Source organism: Saimiri boliviensis, chromosome 12 (assembly GCF_048565385.1).
Source record: "Saimiri boliviensis isolate mSaiBol1 chromosome 12, mSaiBol1.pri, whole genome shotgun sequence".
NCBI lineage: Eukaryota > Metazoa > Chordata > Mammalia > Primates > Cebidae > Saimiri > Saimiri boliviensis.
The window spans coordinates 11,337,576-11,357,338 of record NC_133460.1 but is presented as its reverse complement, the minus strand read 5'-3'; the positions used below and the strand labels follow the sequence as shown (position 1 = coordinate 11,357,338).

Genomic DNA, 19,763 nt, shown 5'->3' with positions numbered 1-19,763 from the left:
TACAAAAAATTAGCCGGGTATAGTGGCGTGCGCCTGTAATTCCAGGTACTTGGAAGGCTGAGGCAGGAGAATCCCTTGCACCTGGGAGGTGGAGGTTGCAGTGAGCCAAGATCATGCCATTGCACTCCAGCCTGGGCGACCGAGCGAGACTCCGTCTAAAAAATTAAAAAAAGCCCGGCGCGGTGGCTCAAGGCTGTAATCCTAGCACTTGGGAGCCCGAGGCGGGTGGATCATGAGGTCGAGAGATCGAGACCATTCTGGTCAACATGGTGAAACCCCGTCTCTACTAAAAATACAAAAAACTAGCTGGGCGTGGTGGCGCGTGCCTGTAATCCCAGCTACTCAGGAGGCTGAGGCAGGAGAATTGCCTGAGCCCAGGAGGCGGAGGTTGCAGTGAGCCAAGATCGCGCCATTGCACTCCAGCCTGGGTAACAAGAGCGAAACTCCGTCTCAAAAAAAAAATTTAGGCTACGTAATGAACCGCTGAACCTGATGTTGTAATAACCATACTCTTTAGAGTTGTCACTGCTGTGTCACTGATGACTCTGAGACAGTAAAGCCCTTGTGAGTGTGCAGTCCTGTTAGGGTAGCTGCCAGCTGCCCTCAAACCATCTCAGGCCTGTGCTCTGGGCTTGGCGTCCCACTCTGTCATGCTTTCCCCTCTGACCCAGTCTCTGAGACATCCTGGGCCTGCCTGCTTTCCAGGTCACTTGAGCCTTTCCTGCCTGGAGTCCCGCAGGCCCAGGACAGCCCAGCTCTCTGCTGAGTCGGCCCTGGGCCCTGCCTTACTGCAGGAATGGGAGCTGCCCAGGGATGATGAGTAGCAGGAGACCTAATGTCTTACCAGGCTCTCTTGGTTCTGGATTTTACAGTGGATACTTAATGACTTGGTTTTTATGAATTACTTCCTTAGATTCTAGGGGAGATTGGATTTTCCCCTGGAAGGGTAAGTCCCATAACTGGACACCTGGAGTAGGTACACTCCACAGCACTCCCTATTCCCTCGTGGCTTTAGAAGCAGCTGGCACGAATTTTCCACACACCAGTGACACTCGCACCCTGCAGTCCTCATTTATGTGCTTTGAAAAGCACCTTCTTGGGTTGTCTCTTGGTTCGGTGAGGCTGTCACCTTGTGAGATCAGAATTTATAACCCCCGTTTATGGCAGTGCTCCACATGGTTGAGTCACGGGTCTAAACTCACACGGCTTTTTTTTTTTTTTTTGAGACAGAGTTTCGCTTTTGTTACCCAGGCTGGAGTGCAATGGTGCGATCTCGGCTCGCTGCAACCTCTCTCTCCTGGGTTTGAGCAATTCTCCTGCCTCAGCCTCCCAGGTAGCTGGGATTACAGGCACGTGCCACCATGCCCAGCTAATTTTTTGTATTTTTAGTAGAGATGGGGTTTTACCATGTTGACCAGGATGGCCTCCATCTCTTGACCTGTGATCCACCTGCCTCGGCCTCCCAAAGTGCTGGGATTACAGGCGTGAGCCACAGCGCCCGACCTCACACGGCTTTTAATAAAGGGGCCAAAGATGGAACTAGGGCCTCCCACAAGCCACACCAGACTCCTGGCAGCTCAGCCTGGCCCTTCACATCTCTTCCAGTGAGGCTCAGGTGGGTGCAGCCTGGGGTGGGGCCCTCTGGTAGCCCTCTCAGATCTTAGCACACTTGGTCTCCTTTTTTTTTTTTTTTTTTTTGAGATGGATTCTTGCTCTGTCACTCAGGCCTCAGCCTCCCAAGTAGCTGGGACTATAGACGTGTGCCACCACACCCGGCTAATACTTGTATATTCACCATATTGGGCAGGCTGGTCTCGAACTTTTGACCTCAACATCTGCCCTCCTAGCCCTCCCAAAGTGCTAGGATTACAGGTGTGAGCCATGGCAACCAGCCTTTGTCTACTTCTTACAATACTAGAACTAGAGTGCAAAGGGCATCTTTTTCTGCTGAGACTGCAGCTTTTCTGAGATCTTGTTTATTTGCAAATTGTTAGAGTCTTCTGGCATGAAATGTTGGCCACTTTTCCTAACCAGCAATTTCATTTTCATTAAGTTTGAAATTATAAATTGAAAATGTTGGCTGGGCATGGTGGCTCAAGCCTGTAATCCTAACACTTTGGGTGGCCGAGGTAGGCAGGTTGCTTGAGGCCAGGAGTTCAAGATCAGCCTGGGCAACATAGCAAAACCTTGTCTCTACAAAAAATACAAAAATTAGGCTGGGCATGATGGCTCACGCCTGTAATCCCAGCACTTTGGGAGGCCGAGGCGGGCAGATCACGAGGTCAAGAGATCAAGACCATCCTGGCCAACATGGTAAAACCCCATCTCTACTAAAAATACAAAAATTAGCCAGGCATGATGGCGCGTGCCTGTAGTTCTAGCTACTCAGGAGGCTGATGTAGTAGAATCGCTTTAACCTGGAAGGTGGAGGTTGCAGTGAGTGGAGATCGCCACTGCCCTCCAGCCTGGCTACAGAGCAAGCCCCCATCAATAAATAAAAAGTTAGTTGTGCACAGTGGTGAATGCCTATAATCCTAGCTACTTCGGTGGCTTGGGCACAAGAATCACTTGAACCTGAGAGGCAAAGGTTGTAGTGAGCTGTGATTGTGCCACTGCACTCTGGCCTGCGTGATAAAATGGGACCCTGTCTCAAAAAACAAACAAAAAGAACTGGAAAAAGAAAATGTCCTGTTGAATAGTTCTTTAGTTTTATATTCATTTGTGCGATCCACAAATATTTACTATCTTCCTATGCCTGGTCCTATGCTAGGTGCTGGATACTTAAGAGTAAAAACAAGTTGGGTGCGGTGGCTTATGCCTGTAATCCCAGCACTTTGAGAGGCCAAAGGAGGCAGATCACTTGAGCTCAGGAGTTTGGGACCAGCCTGAGCAACATGGCAACACCCATCTCTACAAAAAATACAAAAATTAGCTGGGTGTGGTGGCTTGCACCTATAGTCCCAGCTACTCGGGAGGCTGAGGTAGGAGGATTGCTTGAGCCCAGGAGTTTGGAGCTGCAGTGAGCCTAGATTGCACTACTGCACTCCAGCCTGGGGGTCGGAGTGAGACCCTATCTCAAAAAGCCAAAAATAAGAAAACAGTAAAAACAATTAGTCACAATGGCTCATGCCTGTAATCTGAGCAGCGTGGAAGGATCAGTTGAGGTGAAGAGTTCAAGACCAGCCTGGGAGTGAGACCCTGATTCTAAATAAATACATGCATACATACATACACAACAGCTGAGCCAGGTGTGGTGGTTCCCAGCTACAGCTAGATCCTATCTCTATTTTATTAAAATAAAAATAAAAAAATTACTTTGCCAGGCTCAATACCTTACACTTGTACATTTCGAGCACTTTGAGAGGCCAAGGCATTTGGATCACTTGATCACAGGAGCTCAAGACCAGCCTGGAAAACGTGACAAAACCCCATCTGTACAAAATTTCAAAAAATTAGGCATGGTAGCTTGTGCCTGTGGTCTCAGCCACTCTGGAGGCTGAGGTGGGAGGATCGCTTGAGCCAAGGAGATTGAGGCTGCAGTGAGCTGAGAGTATACCATTGCACTCCAGCCTGGGCCTCAGAGAGAGACACGGTCTCTAACAACAATAAAAATTACTCAGAGTACCTTGTTTTTGCTCTCAGACATGTACCTATTTTTCATTTTTAAAAATGTTCAATTTTGTTTTATTTATTTCACTTTCATTTTTGAGAGTGGCTCACTTTGTCACCCAGTGGTGCGATCTCGGCTCACTGCGATCTCTGCCTTCCAGGTTCAAGCAATTCTCCTGCCTTAGCGTCCTGAGTAGCTGGGATTACAGGTGTGTGCCACTACACCCAGCTAATTTAATGTATTTATTTATTTATTTCCTTTTTTTTTGGAGACAGAGTTTTACTCTTGTTGCCCAGGCTGGAGTACAGTGGCATGAACTTGTCTCACAGCAACCTCTGCCTCCCGAGTTCAAGCAGTTCTCCTTTCTCAGCCTCCTGTGTAGCTGGGATTACAGGCATACACCATCATGCCCAACTGATTTTGTGTTTTTAGTAGCGATGGGGTTTCTTTATGTTGGTCAGGCTGGTCTCAAACTTCTGACCTCAGGTGATCTGCCTGTGGCCGGCCATTGTATTTATTTTTAATTAATTAATTTTTTGGAGATGGGTTTCTGTTACTCAGGTTGTAGTATAGTGGTATGATCACAGCTCACTGCTTTTGGTCTTAAAGGGTCCTCCTGGCTGGACTTGGTGGCTCACTCCTATAATCCCAGCACTTTGTGAGGCTGAGGTGGGTGGATCACCGGAGACCAGGAGTTCAAGACCATCCTGGCCAACATGGTGAAACCCTGTCTCTACTAAAAATAAAAAATCAACCGGGCATGATGGTGCATGCCTGTTTCCAGCTACTTGGGAGGCTGAGGCAGGATAATCACTTGAACGCAGGAGGCAGAGGTTGCAGTAAACCGAGCTTGTGCCACTATCCTCCAGCCTGGGCAATAGAGCGAGACCCTGTCTCAAAAAAAAAACCACACAAAAAAACCTCCAAACCCAAACTCCTTTGTCAGCCTTTTGAGTAGCTGGGACTTACAGGCATGCACCACCATACCTGGTTAATTTTTGTATTTTTTGTAGAGATGGGTTTTACTTTGTTGCCCAGGCTGGTCTTGAACTCTTGGGTTCAGGTGATCCACCCACCTGGGCCTCTCAAAGTACTGGCATTACAAGCATGACCCACTGCGCTCGACCTGAATTGTTGTTTTTTAAGTAATGTCTCTGCTGTCTCTGCTACAGACAGTTGGGACTTCCAGCATCAGACCCCTCCCTCCACACTGCCCTCTCCGGGCCTTGCAGCAGTCAGGTGTGGGGCCTCGAAGTTCCCTTCCCACGTAGTGCCAACTGACTGCTGGCGCACTCTCTCCTAGGCCAACGAGGTGACGGACAGCGCGTACATGGGCTCCGAGAGCACCTACAGTGAGTGTGAGACCTTCACGGACGAGGACACCAGCACCCTGGTGCACCCTGAGCTGCAACCGGAAGGGGACGCAGACAGCGCTGGTGGCTCGGCAGTGCCCTCTGAGTGCCTGGATGCCATGGAGGAGCCCGACCATGGTGCCCTGCTGCTGCTCCCGGGCAGGTCTGTACCTCACCACCGGCCTCCTGGAGAGGCTGTTGGGATGTGGCACCCTGTGGAGGTGTCTCATGGGCAGATAGGGGTCTTGGAGGAGTGCGTGCTGTTTAGTATCCATTACATGGGGGTGGGGCTTGGCCCCGCAGTAGCTCCTGACTGTTAAAAACGTGGGCTTTAGGGCTAGGCGCGGTGGCTCAAGCCTGTAATCCCAGCACTTTGGGAGGCCGAGGCGGGTGGATCATGAGGTCGAGAGATCGAGACCATCCTGGTCAACATGGTGAAACCCCGCCTCTACTAAAAATACAAAAAATTAGCTGGGCATGGTGGCACGTGCCTGTAATCCCAGCTACTCAGGAGGCTGAGGCAGGAGAATTGCCTGAACCCAGGAGGCGGAGGTTGCGGTGAGCCGAGATCGCGCCATTGCACTCCAGCCTGGGTAACAAGAGCGAAACTCCGTCTCAAAAAAAAACAAAAACAAAAAAAAAACAAAAAAACGTGGGCTTTGAATGAAGAGACCACCCAAACAGGCCTTATGTGAGCAACATGACTGTTTATTCACCTGGGTACAAGTGGGCTAAGGCCGAAAAGGGCGTTAGCAGAGGGCAGTGGGACAGGAGTTGGTTTTATAGGTTTGGGGTGGGCAGTGGAAAGTTACAGAGTAAGATCAGTTACAGTGGTCGGGGTAGGGGCCGGGAGTATACTTTACCATAAATTTAGTTACAATGGCAGGTAGGATGAGAGTAGTTAAGATGGTGGGGTAGGGTGAGGAGTATTCACATTATCATAACAACAGTTACAATGGCAGGGTGGGGTGTGGGGAAGCTTATGTCCAGTCAGGGATAATGGCGATCGCTGGCGGGGGTGAGGTGGGGGTGGGAGGTGATCCACCGAGGCAGGCAGGACTTTAGACTTCCTGGGTCCCGGCTTGCACATGGAGGCCTGACCAACTTTCCTGGGATGAGCCCACACCTCCTTGCCCTGTCCTAGCTGACTTCCCTGTCAGAACGACTGGTTTTAAATGTTGCTCGGCATCTGTAGCTGGAGAGATGGAAATTATAGGAGAGATGGAAATTATAGGAGACATGAATGTCTCAACAGGGTTTTGGAGCCCAGTCACCTTTGCAGCACCCCTGAGGAGGATGTTTTCTACCTACCTGTCCCCCGCTCTCAAGATTTCTGTAGCCCCCATATTGAGTTACTGGGGCTGGAGTAGAGGGAAGGGCAGACAGAGTCTGGGAGACGGTCAGATCAGGGAGGTGTAGGGTGGCTTACCTGAATTAGTGTTTTAGGTGTTGCCATGTGCTACTGGAAAGGCCCACGAACCATGCTTAAGTATAGTTGTAAACCAAAAATTCTGAGCCCCTCAACCAACTGGTGGACCCCTGTCTCAGCCTCGAGCATTCTTCAGTAAACCTGAAAATCTAGTTCAGGCTATGCCTGGTTGGGGAGGTCAGGCACGCCTTGTTAGGCGCCCCCTTTGGAATTCAGGCCGAGCTGACCAGCATTCACATTCAACAGTCTGACAAAGTGGACTTTTTTATAGCAGCAGTGCACCGCGCATTTCAGCCTGGCTCTAGTGGAACATCGCATGACAGGTGGCAGGCCCTGAAAGAAATCAAAGCATTTTACCCCAAAATACATCTTTGACATTTCAGAACAGCCCTACACGACTCTCTCTTGTGGGGAAAGTCTGCACTCTATAGAGAATCTCCTCCCTTCCTGGTCTTTTCCCTGACGCAGGAGGGAGTCTGGCACCTTCTCAGGTCTGCTGCCTGCCACCTGGGGGCCTCATCTGCTTGATAAAGCCTTGGTCTCCACAGCCCCTTATCATTTCTTTCTATTGAGTCCAAGTCTTTAGATAGTAACTCTTTCAAACTATTGCCAATCAGAAAATTTTTCCATCTGCTTCTGACCTGGAAGCCCTCCTGTCAGGCTGCTTAGAGTTGCCCCATGTTTTCTCACTGAACTAACATGCATCTTACATGTATGATGGATGCCTTATATTTCCCCATGATGAACAAAACCAAGCTGGAGCCAGATCCCCATGGGGACATGTTCTCAGGATTTCCTGGGCCTGCCTCATGGGCTTAGTCACCCATATTTGGCTCAGAATAAATCCCTTAAAAAAAAATTTTTTTTTTTTTTTTTTTTTTTGAGACAGTGTCTCACTCTGTCGCTGAGGCTGGAGTGCAGTGTGCGGTCTCGGTTCACTGCAGCCTCCACCTCCCAGGTTCAAGCGATTCTCCTGCCTCAGCCTCCCGAGTAGCTGGGATTACAGGCACCTGCCACCACACCCAGCTAATTTTTGTATTTTTAGTAGAGATGCGGGGTCACCATCTTGGCCAGGCTGATCTTGAACTACTGACCTCATGATCCACCGCCTTGGCCTCCCAAAGTGCTGGGATTACAGGCATGAGCCACTGCGCCCGGCCTCTCTTCAAATATTTTAGAGTTTAAGTCTTTTTGCCAACATAATATACCCACAAGTAAGTGCCCATGTTGTGAATGTACAAAAAGCAGGTTTTTCAAACTGATCATTCCCAGGGGCCTGTTCTCAGGCAAGAAAAAACTTGCTGCACTAGCGGACCTCCTAGGTTCCCAGGCTTCTGCTGGCAGACAGCTCTCCACCTGCCCTGCTTCTCCCTTCAGCGCCCTCACACAGTGAGGCCCTTCCTGTGCCTGGCTTCTTCCACTTGCTCTTGTGCTTGTGGATTCAGCCCTATTTTTGTGCATTGCTGTAAACCGTTTACTTTTATTATTATAAAATTGCATGAAGATGCTGTGACTTTGAAATTTATTCTCCTGTTGACGGCAATGAGTAGTTTACTGTTTTTGGCTTTGAAGGTGGAGCTGCTGTAGGAATTCCATGTCTTTTGGGATATGTTATGGCCCTAAGTGTTGTGCTGGAGCGAGCATAGGAAGTCAACACCAAGACAAAAGTGTGCCAAATTGCAGGGTCTTTATTGCTGGCGGCCACGGAGGACTTGCGTCTGTCCAACCCGTGGCCCTGAAAGGAGGGTGTCAAGACGTTTTATGCCCTTAAACCACCTCCTGGGCGGGGTTGGGGGCCAGGGGCTTTGGACATTCTGTAAACCACCCCCTGGGGGTGGGGGGTGAAGGTGAGGGGTTTCGGACATTCCGATTGTTACTTAAGTGGTTCACAAAAGCCAAGATAAGCGTTAGTTTACACACTGCTTGGGTAGGGTGGAAATTACAGACCTTAGTTACTTATTACAAGTCGCAGGGGCCAAGATGGTGTGGGTTTGGACTGCTCGCCTGTCACATCAGGGTTACAGAGCTCAGTTTCAACAGAAAGCAGAGATATGGTTGAGGTATGCAGTTTTATGGGGCTTTTACCATGTCACATAAGCAGGATGGTCATCGGGAGCTCATCCCTTCAGCCTAGGAAGTTCCTGCAGGGGCTGCAGGGTCACTTGTTGCCGGCATCCCTGGCTCCTGGGCTTCCTGACCTCAGCAGCACGTCCCATGTGTGCTCTCCTGCTTGACCTGTGGGGGGGCGTGCAGAGGTGGGACCATGTGCTTCTTACTTGCGCTTCCTGGGTGACTAATAAGGTATGCCCCTTTCCTTAGGGTTGGGAGCTCCTCTGCTGGCTGCCTGATTGTAGGGGTCTGCAGACTTTTTCTCTGGAAGACTTGCAGGCCACATGGCGCCCATGGCAACTGCTCAGCCCTGCTGTTGGGATGCTGAAGCAGCCACAGGCATGTGGGTCAGTGAGCCTGGCTGTGTCCTAGTGAAACAATTTTGAGAAACAGGCCGTGGCAGGATTTGGCCTTGCCCCCTGGTCTATTGGGTCTCCTGTGTTGTTCTCACTGATTATAGGAGTCCTTCAGATATGTGTCCTTTATGAGGTGTGTGTATCACAGACTCCTTTTCTTTTCTTTTCTTTTCTTTTTTTTTTTTGAGACGGAGTTTCACTCTTGTCACCCAGGCTGGAGTGCAATGGCGCGATCTCGGCTCACCGCAACCTCCGCCTCCTGGGTTCAGGCAATTCTCCTGCCTCAGCCTCCTGAGTAGCTGGGATTACAGGCACGCGCCACCATGCCCAGCTAATTTTTTTTGTATTTTTAGTAGAGACGGGGGTTTCACCATATTGACCAGGATGGTCTCGATCTCTTGACCTCGTGATCCATCCGCCTTGGCCTCCCAAAGTGCTGGGATTACAGGCGTGAGCCACCACGTCTAGCTCTTACTAGTTTTTAAGAAGTAAATTTGCCAGGTAAGGTGGCTTACACCTGTAATTCTAGCACTTTGGGGGGCCAAGGCAGACAGATCATGAGATCAGGAGTTCGAGACCAGCCTGGCCAATTTGGTGAAACCCCGTCTCTACTAAAAATACAAAAACTTGGTGGGCGGGGTGACGGGAGCCTGTAATCCCAGCTACTTGGGAGGCTAAGGCAGGAGAATCACTTGAACCCAGGAGGCGGAAGTTGCAGCAAGCCGAGATCGTGCCACTGCACTCTAGCCTGAGAGATAGAGTGAGACTTGATCTAAAAAAAAAAAAAAAAAAGGCCGGGCGCGGTGGCTCAAGCCTGTAATCCCAGCACTTTGGGAGGCCGAGGCGGGTGGATCACGAGGTCAAGAGATCGAGACCATCCTGGCCAACATGGTGAAACCCTGTCTCTACTAAAAATACAAAACATTAGCTGGGCATGGTGGCACGTGCCTGTAATCCCAGCTACTCAGGAGGCTGAGGCAGGAGAATTGCCTGAACCCAGGAGGCGGAGGTTGCGGTGAGCCGAGATCGCGCCATTGCACTCCAGCCTGGGTAACGAGCGAAACTCCGTCTCAAAAAAAAAAACAAAAAAACAGAAAATAGAGTCTTCCTGTAACGTAGCCTAATTTTACAGAGGACTGATGATGCAGACAGGTAGCTGCCGCCTTGAAGACTGTGTTGGGAGGGCCATGAGGTGGTGTGGACCTCCCAGTTTTGGTTTCTGTGTCATTTCTACTGAAAGCATGTGTGTTTAAGGCACTGGGATTCATCCTGAGCTGCCCCAGGACTAATGTGTGGTGGACATTTCTGTGGGTGTGAAACTGGAACTTCTCACAGCTGAGCACAGCAGTCTGGGCATAGCAGAGCGAAAGGTCCTTCTGACTCTGCACCCTTCTCCTGGGCTTGGGGAGTCGCCTCACTCTCCCAGGCCCCTTTCTTTCCTGGAGCTGAGCAGCACCTGGCCTTTACAGCAGGTTCTCCCAAGGACTCCTGGGGGAGTGCTGGAACACAGGTACGGCTCAAAAAAAAAAAAAAAAAAAAAAACAGAAAATAGAGTCTTCCTGTAATGTAGCCTAATTTTAGAGGGGACTTAGCATACAGGTAGCTGCCGCCTTGTAGCCTAAAAAATACAGGTACGGCTGTGTCCCATTGCCCCCGGCCGCTGTGTTTTCCAGAGCGTGACTGTGGAGGAGTCACTCCCTTCAGAAGGAGGATGGGTACTTGGAATCCCCTTCCTTTTCCCAGTGGGAATTTGCTATTAAGTTTTAGATGAAAGCAGAAGTTTGAACTCCCTTGCCCGGTGGTTGTGTGAGGACAGCAGCTCCCTAAAGAGGAGGCAGAGGTGCTTGAACCCAGGTGTTGGTCTGTGTTGACCTGTGCTGTCCCGTGTGGGGATGTGGGAGAGCACAGTTGCTGCAGGGTGAGGAGTGTAAAGAGGCTGGAATTTTTGAAATGACTGCATGTTGAGCTAAATAAATTTTTTTTTTTTTTTTTTTTGAGACAGAGTTTTGCTCTTGTTACCCAGGCTGGAGTGCAATGGCGCGATCTCAGCTCACCGCAACCTCCGTCGTCTCCTGGGTTCAAGCAATTCTCCCGCCTCAGCCTCCCAAGTAGCTGGGACTACAGGTGTGCACCACCACACCCAGCTAACTTTTTGTATTTATAGTAGAGACGGTGTTTCACCATGTTGACCAGGATGGTCTCGATTTCTTGACCTTGTGATCCACCTGCCTTGGCCTCCCAAAGTGCTGGGATTATAGGCGTGAGCCACCGCGCCCGGCCGAGCTAAATAAAATTTTTGGGGCCAGGTGCGGTGGCTCACACCTGTAATCTCAGCACTTTGGGAGGCCAAGGCAGGTGGATCACAAGGTCAGGAGTTCAAGACCAGCCTGGCCAAGATGTGAAACGTCGTCTCTACTAAAAATATAAAAATTAGCTAGGTGTGGTGGCACGTGCCATAATCCTGGCTACTTGGGAGGCTAAGGCAGAGAATTGCTTGAACCTGAGAGGGACAGGTTTCAGAGAGCCGAGATTGTGCCATTGCACTGCAGCCTGGGTGACAGAGCAAGACTCCATCTAAAAAAAAAATTTTTTTTTTATAATCTATTTCACTTGTTTCTTTACTTTTTTTTTTTCCTTGAGACAGGTCCTTGCTCTGTCGCCCAGGCTGGAGTGCAGTGGTTCCATCACTGCTCACTGCAGCCTCCACCTCCCAGGCTCCAGCGATCCTCCCATTTCAGCCTCTTGGGTACCTGGGACTACAGCTGTGTGCCGCCATTTAAAATGGTGTTTTTTGGCTGATTTTAAATTCCTTTTGTGCAGATGAGGCCTTCCTCTGTTTCCCAGGCTGGTCTCGAACTTCTTAGCTCAAGTCATTTGCTTGCCTTGGCCTCCCAAAGTGCTGGGATTACAGGCTGGAGTGCAGTGGCTCGATCTCGGCTCACTGCAAACTCCGCCTCCTAGGTTCAAGCAATTCTCCTGCCTCAGCCTCCCGAGTAGCTGGGATTACAAACCCAGCTCATTTTTTGTATTTTTAGTAAAGACGGGGTTTCACCATATTGGCCAGGATGGTCTCGATCTCTTGACCTCGTGGTCTGCCTGACTTGGCCTCCCAAAGTGCTGGAATTACAGGTGTGAGCCAGTGTACCCGGCCCCCCATTTTTTTTAAGGTGATTCCCAGGACTCAGGTGTGGCTTGTAGCACACCCTCTGGAAAGCACCTTCCACCCCCTCAACTCAGGGGTGCCCATGGCCTTCAGTCAGAAGATACCATTTCTGTTTTCCTTTGCAGGCCCTATCCACGTGGCCAGTCTGTCATCACGGTGATCGGGGGTGAGGAGCACTTTGAGGACTACGGTGAAGGCAGTGAGGCAGAGCTGTCCCCAGAGACCCTATGCAACGGGCAGCTCGGCTGCAGTGACCCCACTTTCCTCACGCCCAGGTAATGCCACCTTGTGCTGGTGGTACAGACTCCTCCTCCTCCTTGCTGTGGTTATTAGAAGTTTCCCTTTTTGGTTCGTACATTGCTAAAAGAGAACTTCCTTTCCTTCATGTAACGTGATTAAATAAACCGTATTCAAAAATTTTAAATTTATACCTGAATGAAAAGTTGGGTGAAGTTCCTCTTGTCCAGCTACATCCCAGATCACTCCAAATCTCTGAGGCCTCAGCGGAATCTTGGTATAGAGCTGTGTTCAGACGCTCAGCTTGCAGGTTCCTTAGCTGCGATCTGTGGATCACATCGTGGCCTGTGCAGGCTTTTGAGGGAGGCCTTGAGATCAAAAGTTAGTCTTTGGATTCATTTCCTTATAAATACCTGACATCCCCAAACTGGAAGGTTGTGGCTTTGAATAAATAGAAGCATGACATCCGGCAGCCAAGAAGGCTGCTCACAGGCATCCAGAGTCCTCTTGGTTTGGATCCAAACATGGGGTCTGCGTACCCACGTCTGAGGGCTTGGGGCCCCTGAGTTGGGGATCAGTCCCTCGAGGACGCTCCTGACTTCAGGGAGACCCTCGCCTGGCTGATGGAGCTGTCACTTCAATCCCCTCTCCCCTTTGCTACGGGGTTCTCGTTCTCCATCTTTGCCAGCAGTAAGGCTTAGTCTCTTTGTCTTTTTTTTTTTTTTTTGAGATGGAGTCTCGACCTTTTGCCTGGTCTGGAGTGTAGTGGTGTGATCTTGGCTCGCTGCAACCTCTACCTCCTGGGCTCAAGCGATTCTCCTGCCTCAGCCTCCGGAGTAGTTGGGATTACAGGCACCCACTACCATGCCCTGCTTATTTTTTGTTCTTTTAGTAGAAATTAGGTTTCATTTTGTTGGCCAGGCTGGTCTCAAATTTGGCCTCCCAAAGCACTGGGATTATAGGCGTGAGCCACCACGCCTGGCTGAGGCCTCCTCTTTAAGCAGCCACAAGAGTCTTTCCTTGCCCACTGCCCACCCGCTGTTACTGAGGCCCAGAGGCCCAGGGAAGGGGTGGAGTGCAGTGCAGGAGGGGCCACTCCTTGTGCTGAGCACCTTGTCTGCCCATAGGGTCCCCCTCTCATTCCCCATTTGCCCTCCCCAGGCCGCCCTTCAGCCCTGGGTGTGGGGACCCTGCACAGGTATCCTGTGTTCTGGTTGGTCCCGGCGAGTGCCCTGGGAGAGTTGTGCATGTGTGAGGCATCGTGGGGGGTCCTCAGAGGCACTGTGCTTTCCTCTCCCAGCGCATGCGGTGTTGAGACAAGGGCCAGAGGACTGGGTGTTTCTAAACTCCGTGTCTCTGTGCTTGGTAATCATCTCTTCCTACAGGGTTTAGTTTGTCCCTGTCTCTTGTTCAGTGTTTTCACTGTTGCCTGTTAAAAGTGTAATGTCTATGCTACATTGTATGTTTCACTTTTCACCTTTCTTTAACTTGAGCTTCCACATGGTTTCCCATAGTCCCTGGGTCCCAGTGCTCCTTTGCCTGCCCGTCACCCCCTGCCAGTGCCCAAGAAGCCCGTGGAGGTGAAGTCACAGGGAGGGTCGCTAGCGCACCACCATGAAATAGAACACTGAGGGTTTGTTTGTTTTTTTTTTAAAAAAAAAAAAACAAGCCGGGCGCGGTGGCTCAAGCCTGTAATTCCAGCACTTTGGGAGGCCGAGGCGGGTGGATCACAAGGTCAAGAGATCGAGACCATCCTGGTCAACATGGTGAAACACCGTCTCTACTAAAAATACAAAAAATTAGCTGGGCATGGTGGCACGTGCCTGTAATCCCAGCTACTCAGGAGGCTGAGGCAGGAGAATTGCCTGAACCCAGGAGGCGGAGGTTGCGGTGAGCCGAGATCGCGCCATTGCACTCCAGCCTGGGTAACAAGAGCGAAACTCCGTCTCAAAAAAAAAAAAAAAAAAAGATTTCACCATGTTGGTCAACCTGGTTTTGAACTGCTAACCTCAAGTGATTCACCAGCCTTAACCTCCAAAGTGCTTGGATTACAGGTGTGAGCAACCACACCCAGCCAGAACACTGAGGTTTTTTTTTTTTTTTTTTTCTGAGACGGAGTTTCGCTCTTGTTACCCAGGCTGGAGTGCAATGGCACAATCTTGGCTCACCGCAACCTCCGCCTCCTGGGTTCAGGCAATTCTCCTGCCTCAGCCTCCTGAGTAGCTGGGATTACAGGCACGCGCCAACATGCCCAGCTAATTTTTTGTATGTTTAGTAGAGACGGGGTTTCACCATGTTGACCAGGATGGTCTCGATCTCTCGACCTCGTGATCCACCCGCCTTGGCCTCCCAAAGTGCTGGGATTACAGGCTTGAGCCACCGCGCCCGGCCAGAACACTGAGTTTTAACACAGGTTTTTTTTTGTTTTTGTTTTTAAGACAGGATCTCACTCTGTTGCCCAGACTGCAGTGGCGTAAGCACTGCTGACTGCAGCTTTAACCTCCCTGGGCTCACATGATCCTCCCACCTCAGCCTCCTGAGTAGCTGGGACTACAAGTGCGAACTACCACGCCAGACTAATTTTTGTATTTTTTTGTAGAGACAGGGTCTCACTGTTGCCCAGGTTGGTCTCAAACTCCTGAGCTCAAGTGATCCACCCAACTAGGTCTCCCACATTGCTGGAATTATAAGCATGAGCTACCTACCGTGCCCGACTTTAATGCACATCTTAAAAATCACACAACTATTGTAGATGTACCATTCATGCGTAGCTTTTGCTAGAGATGGTTTTTGGAGTAATCATAAACAGCACACTGAGTAAAAGTACCTGGAGACATGCTTTGCCGCCACATTCACGTGTTTTTGCCAAAAGAGAAAGCAGTGTGGTTGTTTACCTTCTTGTTTAAGAAGGTTTTTGATTTTCGAAGATGCTCGCAGGCTGCTCCTGCTTTGTTCTGGGTGCCTGACCCAGAGGAGCAGGTGTGTGCAGGGCCCCCTTCTGCTCCAGCTGGTGCCTGTCCTGGATGCCTGGAGGCACCTGAGGGTTGTGGGCTCACTGCTTTCTAAAGGCAAGAGCCAGAACAGTCCACAGCTCATTCTCTCACCACTTGCTTTTGTTAGCACCGTGTCCTTTCCTGTTCTGTCCTGTCCTCAGCCCCTCGTGCAGAGTCACAGATGGCCCCATGGGTCCCCACCCTCTCCTGAACGGATGCTTCTGTCTCTCTAGCTCTGACCCCCTTGCCGCAAAGCTGCACAGCATCCTCACTGATGAGGCGTTTGAGTTTTACTGTAGCCAGTGCCACAAACAAATCAACCGCCTTGAGGATCTTTCCGCCCGCCTGAGTGATCTTGAAATGAATAGGTAACTGACCAGCGCCTGGCCTTGCTGTCTGTTTCCAGGGTGCGGGGGACTGGCGATGCCCACAGCCCCCTCTAGGGCCTGACCGGACTCCAGTGCTTCCTGAGCCCTGGCCTAGTTGCCCCAAGGCGACCAGGAGCCACTCAGGCCTCGGGACTCTCCCTATGGCCTGGCCTTCTCCCCTGCCCACTGTGGGCCGCCAGGGCCCCGCCTCCTCCCCTGCATGCCGTGGGCCGCCAGGGCCCCGCCTCCTCCCCTGCATGCCGTGGGCCGCCAGGGCCCCGCCGCCTCCTCTGCATGCCATGGGCCGCCGGGGTCCGGCCGCCTCCTCTGCATGGAGGGTGATCAGTCTTTGCAAGCTGTACTGTCTGTTCTGTGTCTGAAAGAGGGTACTTTCTGAATTTTACTAAAAGATTTCTTTCATTGAGCTCGTGAGACAGAGTTTCGAAATATAAAGATTTGGTCTTTAAGAACAGATGTGTAAACAGCTTTCAGGAATGTTAGTTTAAGTGGGGTTTAGTATACTCACAGTGAGTGTGTCAGGGAGCTCCATCCCTGTGTCTCAGCAGGGGAGCTCCTGTGGCTGACTCCCCATAGCTAACCTCCAGTTACAGAAGACATTTTTGGGTGGTTTGCACATATTGATGTGCCCATTAGGGATCTTGTTGATTTTGCTTGTGGTAAAGCCTTTGGGGAAACCCCTGGGTAGGCAGCTCTCAAGAAGGGTCTGGAGAAGCAATGGGCCACTTTGGAGCTGTCCACAGCAGCCCCAGCCTAGCAAAGGAGGTGAGTGAGCAGGAAGGCTCATGCTGGAGATCTGGGCCAGCTTCCTGAAGAACGGGCCTTGGCCAATTGGGAGGGTTTGTAAAGGCAAGCTATCCTGATAGCTCCAGCATGTTTAGGGGTGTGTGTGAAACTGCTGACCTGTCTTGAGCCTGCCCCTGCCCCCAGGGGGCTTCTGCCAAGGCCTTGGTGGTGGACGCTCACTGCTCACAGTCTTATTGAAGCTTCTGTCCTGCCTCTAGTTCCATTTCCAGTGCAACTTAACTCATCTTATGTTCCGTGAAATGCTTGGAAACACAGGGCCTCCAGCCAGTGCCCATTCAGATGGGAGGGTAGGGCTGGCTCCCAGGCCTGATGGCCATTCTGGAGCACCAGGGGGTCTTGGCAGCATGAGGAGAAAGCGGAAATGCTCTTTGAAGAGGGCCTTCCTGGGAGACTCGAGGCCATCCAGAATCTGGTGATGATTACAAAGATCCGCTACCCTCTATTTTAGGAGAAATCAGTTTTGGTTTGCTGTATGTGTTCAGCTGGGGTTCAGGCCTCGAGGATGAAGGCTCAGCCTGGCTGGTGAGGGACCATTTGTTCTTCCCACACAGAGACGTGCCCTCCCACCCACTGATAAGTTGAGTTCAAGCCTGTCATCTCCATATGTGAAAGTAAACCTGAAGACTCAGGTCTCATCTCTCATTCTCTGAAGATTTTTTACGTAGAAGTGCTTTAGTTCCTCGTTGAGGACTAGTTCCAAGATTGCCATGGTCACCTCTGCTAGGCTTTGTGGGCGAAGAAGGGACTAGGGTGTAGCTAAGAACAACCAGCAAGTCCTGTGGTGCCTCACGTCCGGGTTCTCCCACCCCTTTTCCTGAGACTCAACGAAGTGGGCCAGGCACAGTGGCTCACGCCTGTAATCCTAGCACTTTAGGAGGCTGAGGCAGGCAGATCACTTGAGGCCAGGAGTTTGAGACCAGCCTGGCCAACATGGCAAAACTACGTCTCTATTAAAAATATAAAAATTAGCCAGGCGCAATGGTGCATGCTTGTAGTTCCAGCTGCTTGGGAGGCTGAGATGGGAGGTTCACTTGAACCCAGGAGGTAGAGGCTCCTGTGAGTCAAGAGTGCACCACTGCACTCCAGCCTGGGCAACAGAGCCAAACTCTAACTGGAAAAAAAAAAAAACAACAAAAAAAAACTACCAAGTGGTTAACATGCTATTCAATTCAACATAATCAGGACATACAGCTGCCAGTCAGAAAGTTCTCCCCATAACACTTAGTGGAGGAGAGGTGAATCTTGCCTTTCGGTTTCCATGGAATTTCCTGAAAGTAAACTTAACTTGGTCATGCTTTGTGGGCGACAAGAGGTGATTTAGTCCAGCTCACCTCTGGAAGCTTTGATGTCGGATACAGTGTCCAGTGGTAAACCTCAAAACAGGCCCACAACTGTTGTATTTTCCAGGTAACCTGGAGCCTCTAAAAACACTCCATTTTGTAGAAACTAAGAAGTGTGCTGTACCTGAAGGTATATTTTCAAATTGTAAACACTGCTGGGCTGCCAGTCTAGGCCCTGAGAGTCAGTAGGTAAAGTGAATGATAAGTCTGTCCTGTCATACTAGTTCTAGGGAGTCTCAATAATAATAGGATAAAATTAGATTTGTATTAAGGCCAGGCAGAGCAGCTCACACCTGTAATCCCAGTGCTTTTGGAGGCCAAGGCGGGCAGATCACTTGAACCCAGGAGTTGTAGACCAGCCTGGCCAACATTGTGGAACCCCGTCTCTACTAAAAATACAATAGTTAACTAGGCAGGGTGGCACATGCCTGTAATTCTAGCTACTCAGGTAGCTGAGGCACGAGAATCACTTGAATCCAGGAGGTGGACGTTGCAGTGAGCCAAGATCACAAGACTGCATTCCAGGCTGGGCAACACAGTGAGACTCCTCAAAAAGAAAACGTTTTTTAAAAAACAGAGCTGTATTAGAATATATATTATTAGCCTCCAGTCAGGAAAGGAGAGTTACACAGTAATTTGAACAGGGAAAGTTTAATACAAAGAATGAGCTGGGTGTGGTGGTGCGCGTCTGTTATCCCAGTGCTTTGGGAGGCTGAGGCGGGAGGATCACATGACTGGGAGATAGAGGCTGCAGTGAACTGTGGTTGCACCACTGCACTTCAGCCTGGGCAACAGGCAACAGAGCCTGTCTCTAAAAAAAGATAATAATACAAACAAGGCCGGGCGCGGTGGCTCAAGCCTGTAATCCCAGCACTTTGGGAGGCCGAGGCGGGTGGATCACAAGGTCGAGAGATCGAGACCAACCTGGTCAACATGGTGAAACCCCGTCTCTACTAAAAATACAAAAAATTAGCTGGGCATGGTGGCGCGTGCCTGTAATCCCAGCTACTCAGAAGGCTGAGGCAGGAGAATTGCCTGAACCCAGGAGGCGGAGGTTGCGGTGAGCCGAGATCGCGCCATTGCACTCCAGCCTGGGTAACAAGAGCGAAACTCCGTCTCAAAAAAAAAAAAATAATAATAATAATAATACAAACAAACGGCCGGGTGCAGTGGCTCACGCTTGTAAGCCCAGCACTTCGGGAGGCTGACGCAGGAGGATCAGGAGGTCAGGAGATCGAGCCCATCCTGGCTAACAGTGAGAACCCACCTCTATTAAAAATATAAAAAATTAGCCAAGTGGTGGCTTGCGCCTGTAATCCCAGCTACTTGGGAGGCTGAGGCAGAAGAATCGCTTGAACGCGGGAGTCGGAGGTTGCAGTGAGCCAAGATTGTGCCACTGCACTCCAGCCTGGGCGACAAAGCAAGAATCTGTCTTAAAAAAAAAATAGGCTGGGCATGGTGGCTCACGCCTGTAATCCAAGCACTTTGGAGGCCAAGGTGGGCAGATCACCTGAGGTCAGGAGTTCAAGACCAGCCTGACCAACATGGTGAAACCCCATCTTTAAAAAAATAAAAATAATAATAAATATAATAATAATAATACAAACAAAGAAAAAATTTAAAAATCATTAGGGAAAGAAAAAGAATGACTTTCACAGGCATTTGGAGTAATGAGGCACTAGCTAGGATGAGTAAAAGAACTCTGCAGAGCATAGGGACAGCAGCCACAGGTGCATTCGCTGGGTCGGTGAGTGAGACCACTGTGCTGTCAAGGCTTTGTGGGGAACCTGCCTCCTGGCTGCCAGGAAAGCTTTTCTCTTGCAGGATGCTTGGTAGAGGCACCCACTAGAGCACAGCTACCTGAGGGGAGTCTGGCCACTGGCTGCAGTGGGCAGGACGCTCCCTGGAGTGGGTGCCAGGGAGGCTGCATGTGTTGGAGGGCCCTGCAGAAAGTGGTCAGATCCAGGAGGCAACTGCTTCC

At 50.4% G+C, this 19,763-nt stretch overlaps 1 protein-coding gene across 2 annotated transcripts in view; it reads left to right on the top strand.

Annotated features, from left to right (window-relative positions):
- Positions 1-19,763, top strand: part of RAB11FIP3 (RAB11 family interacting protein 3) — a 109,715-nt gene that overhangs the window by 65,625 nt on the left and 24,327 nt on the right. Inside the window, exons 4-6 of one of the 2 annotated variants that reach the window (XM_003928533.4) lie at positions 4,914-5,125; positions 12,145-12,294; positions 15,483-15,617. In XM_003928533.4, the coding sequence (XP_003928582.3) occupies positions 4,914-5,125; positions 12,145-12,294; positions 15,483-15,617 (497 nt within the window). The remainder of the gene's footprint in view (positions 1-4,913; positions 5,126-12,144; positions 12,295-15,482; positions 15,618-19,763) is intronic. The other variant, XM_010338960.3, reaches the window with a different exon arrangement.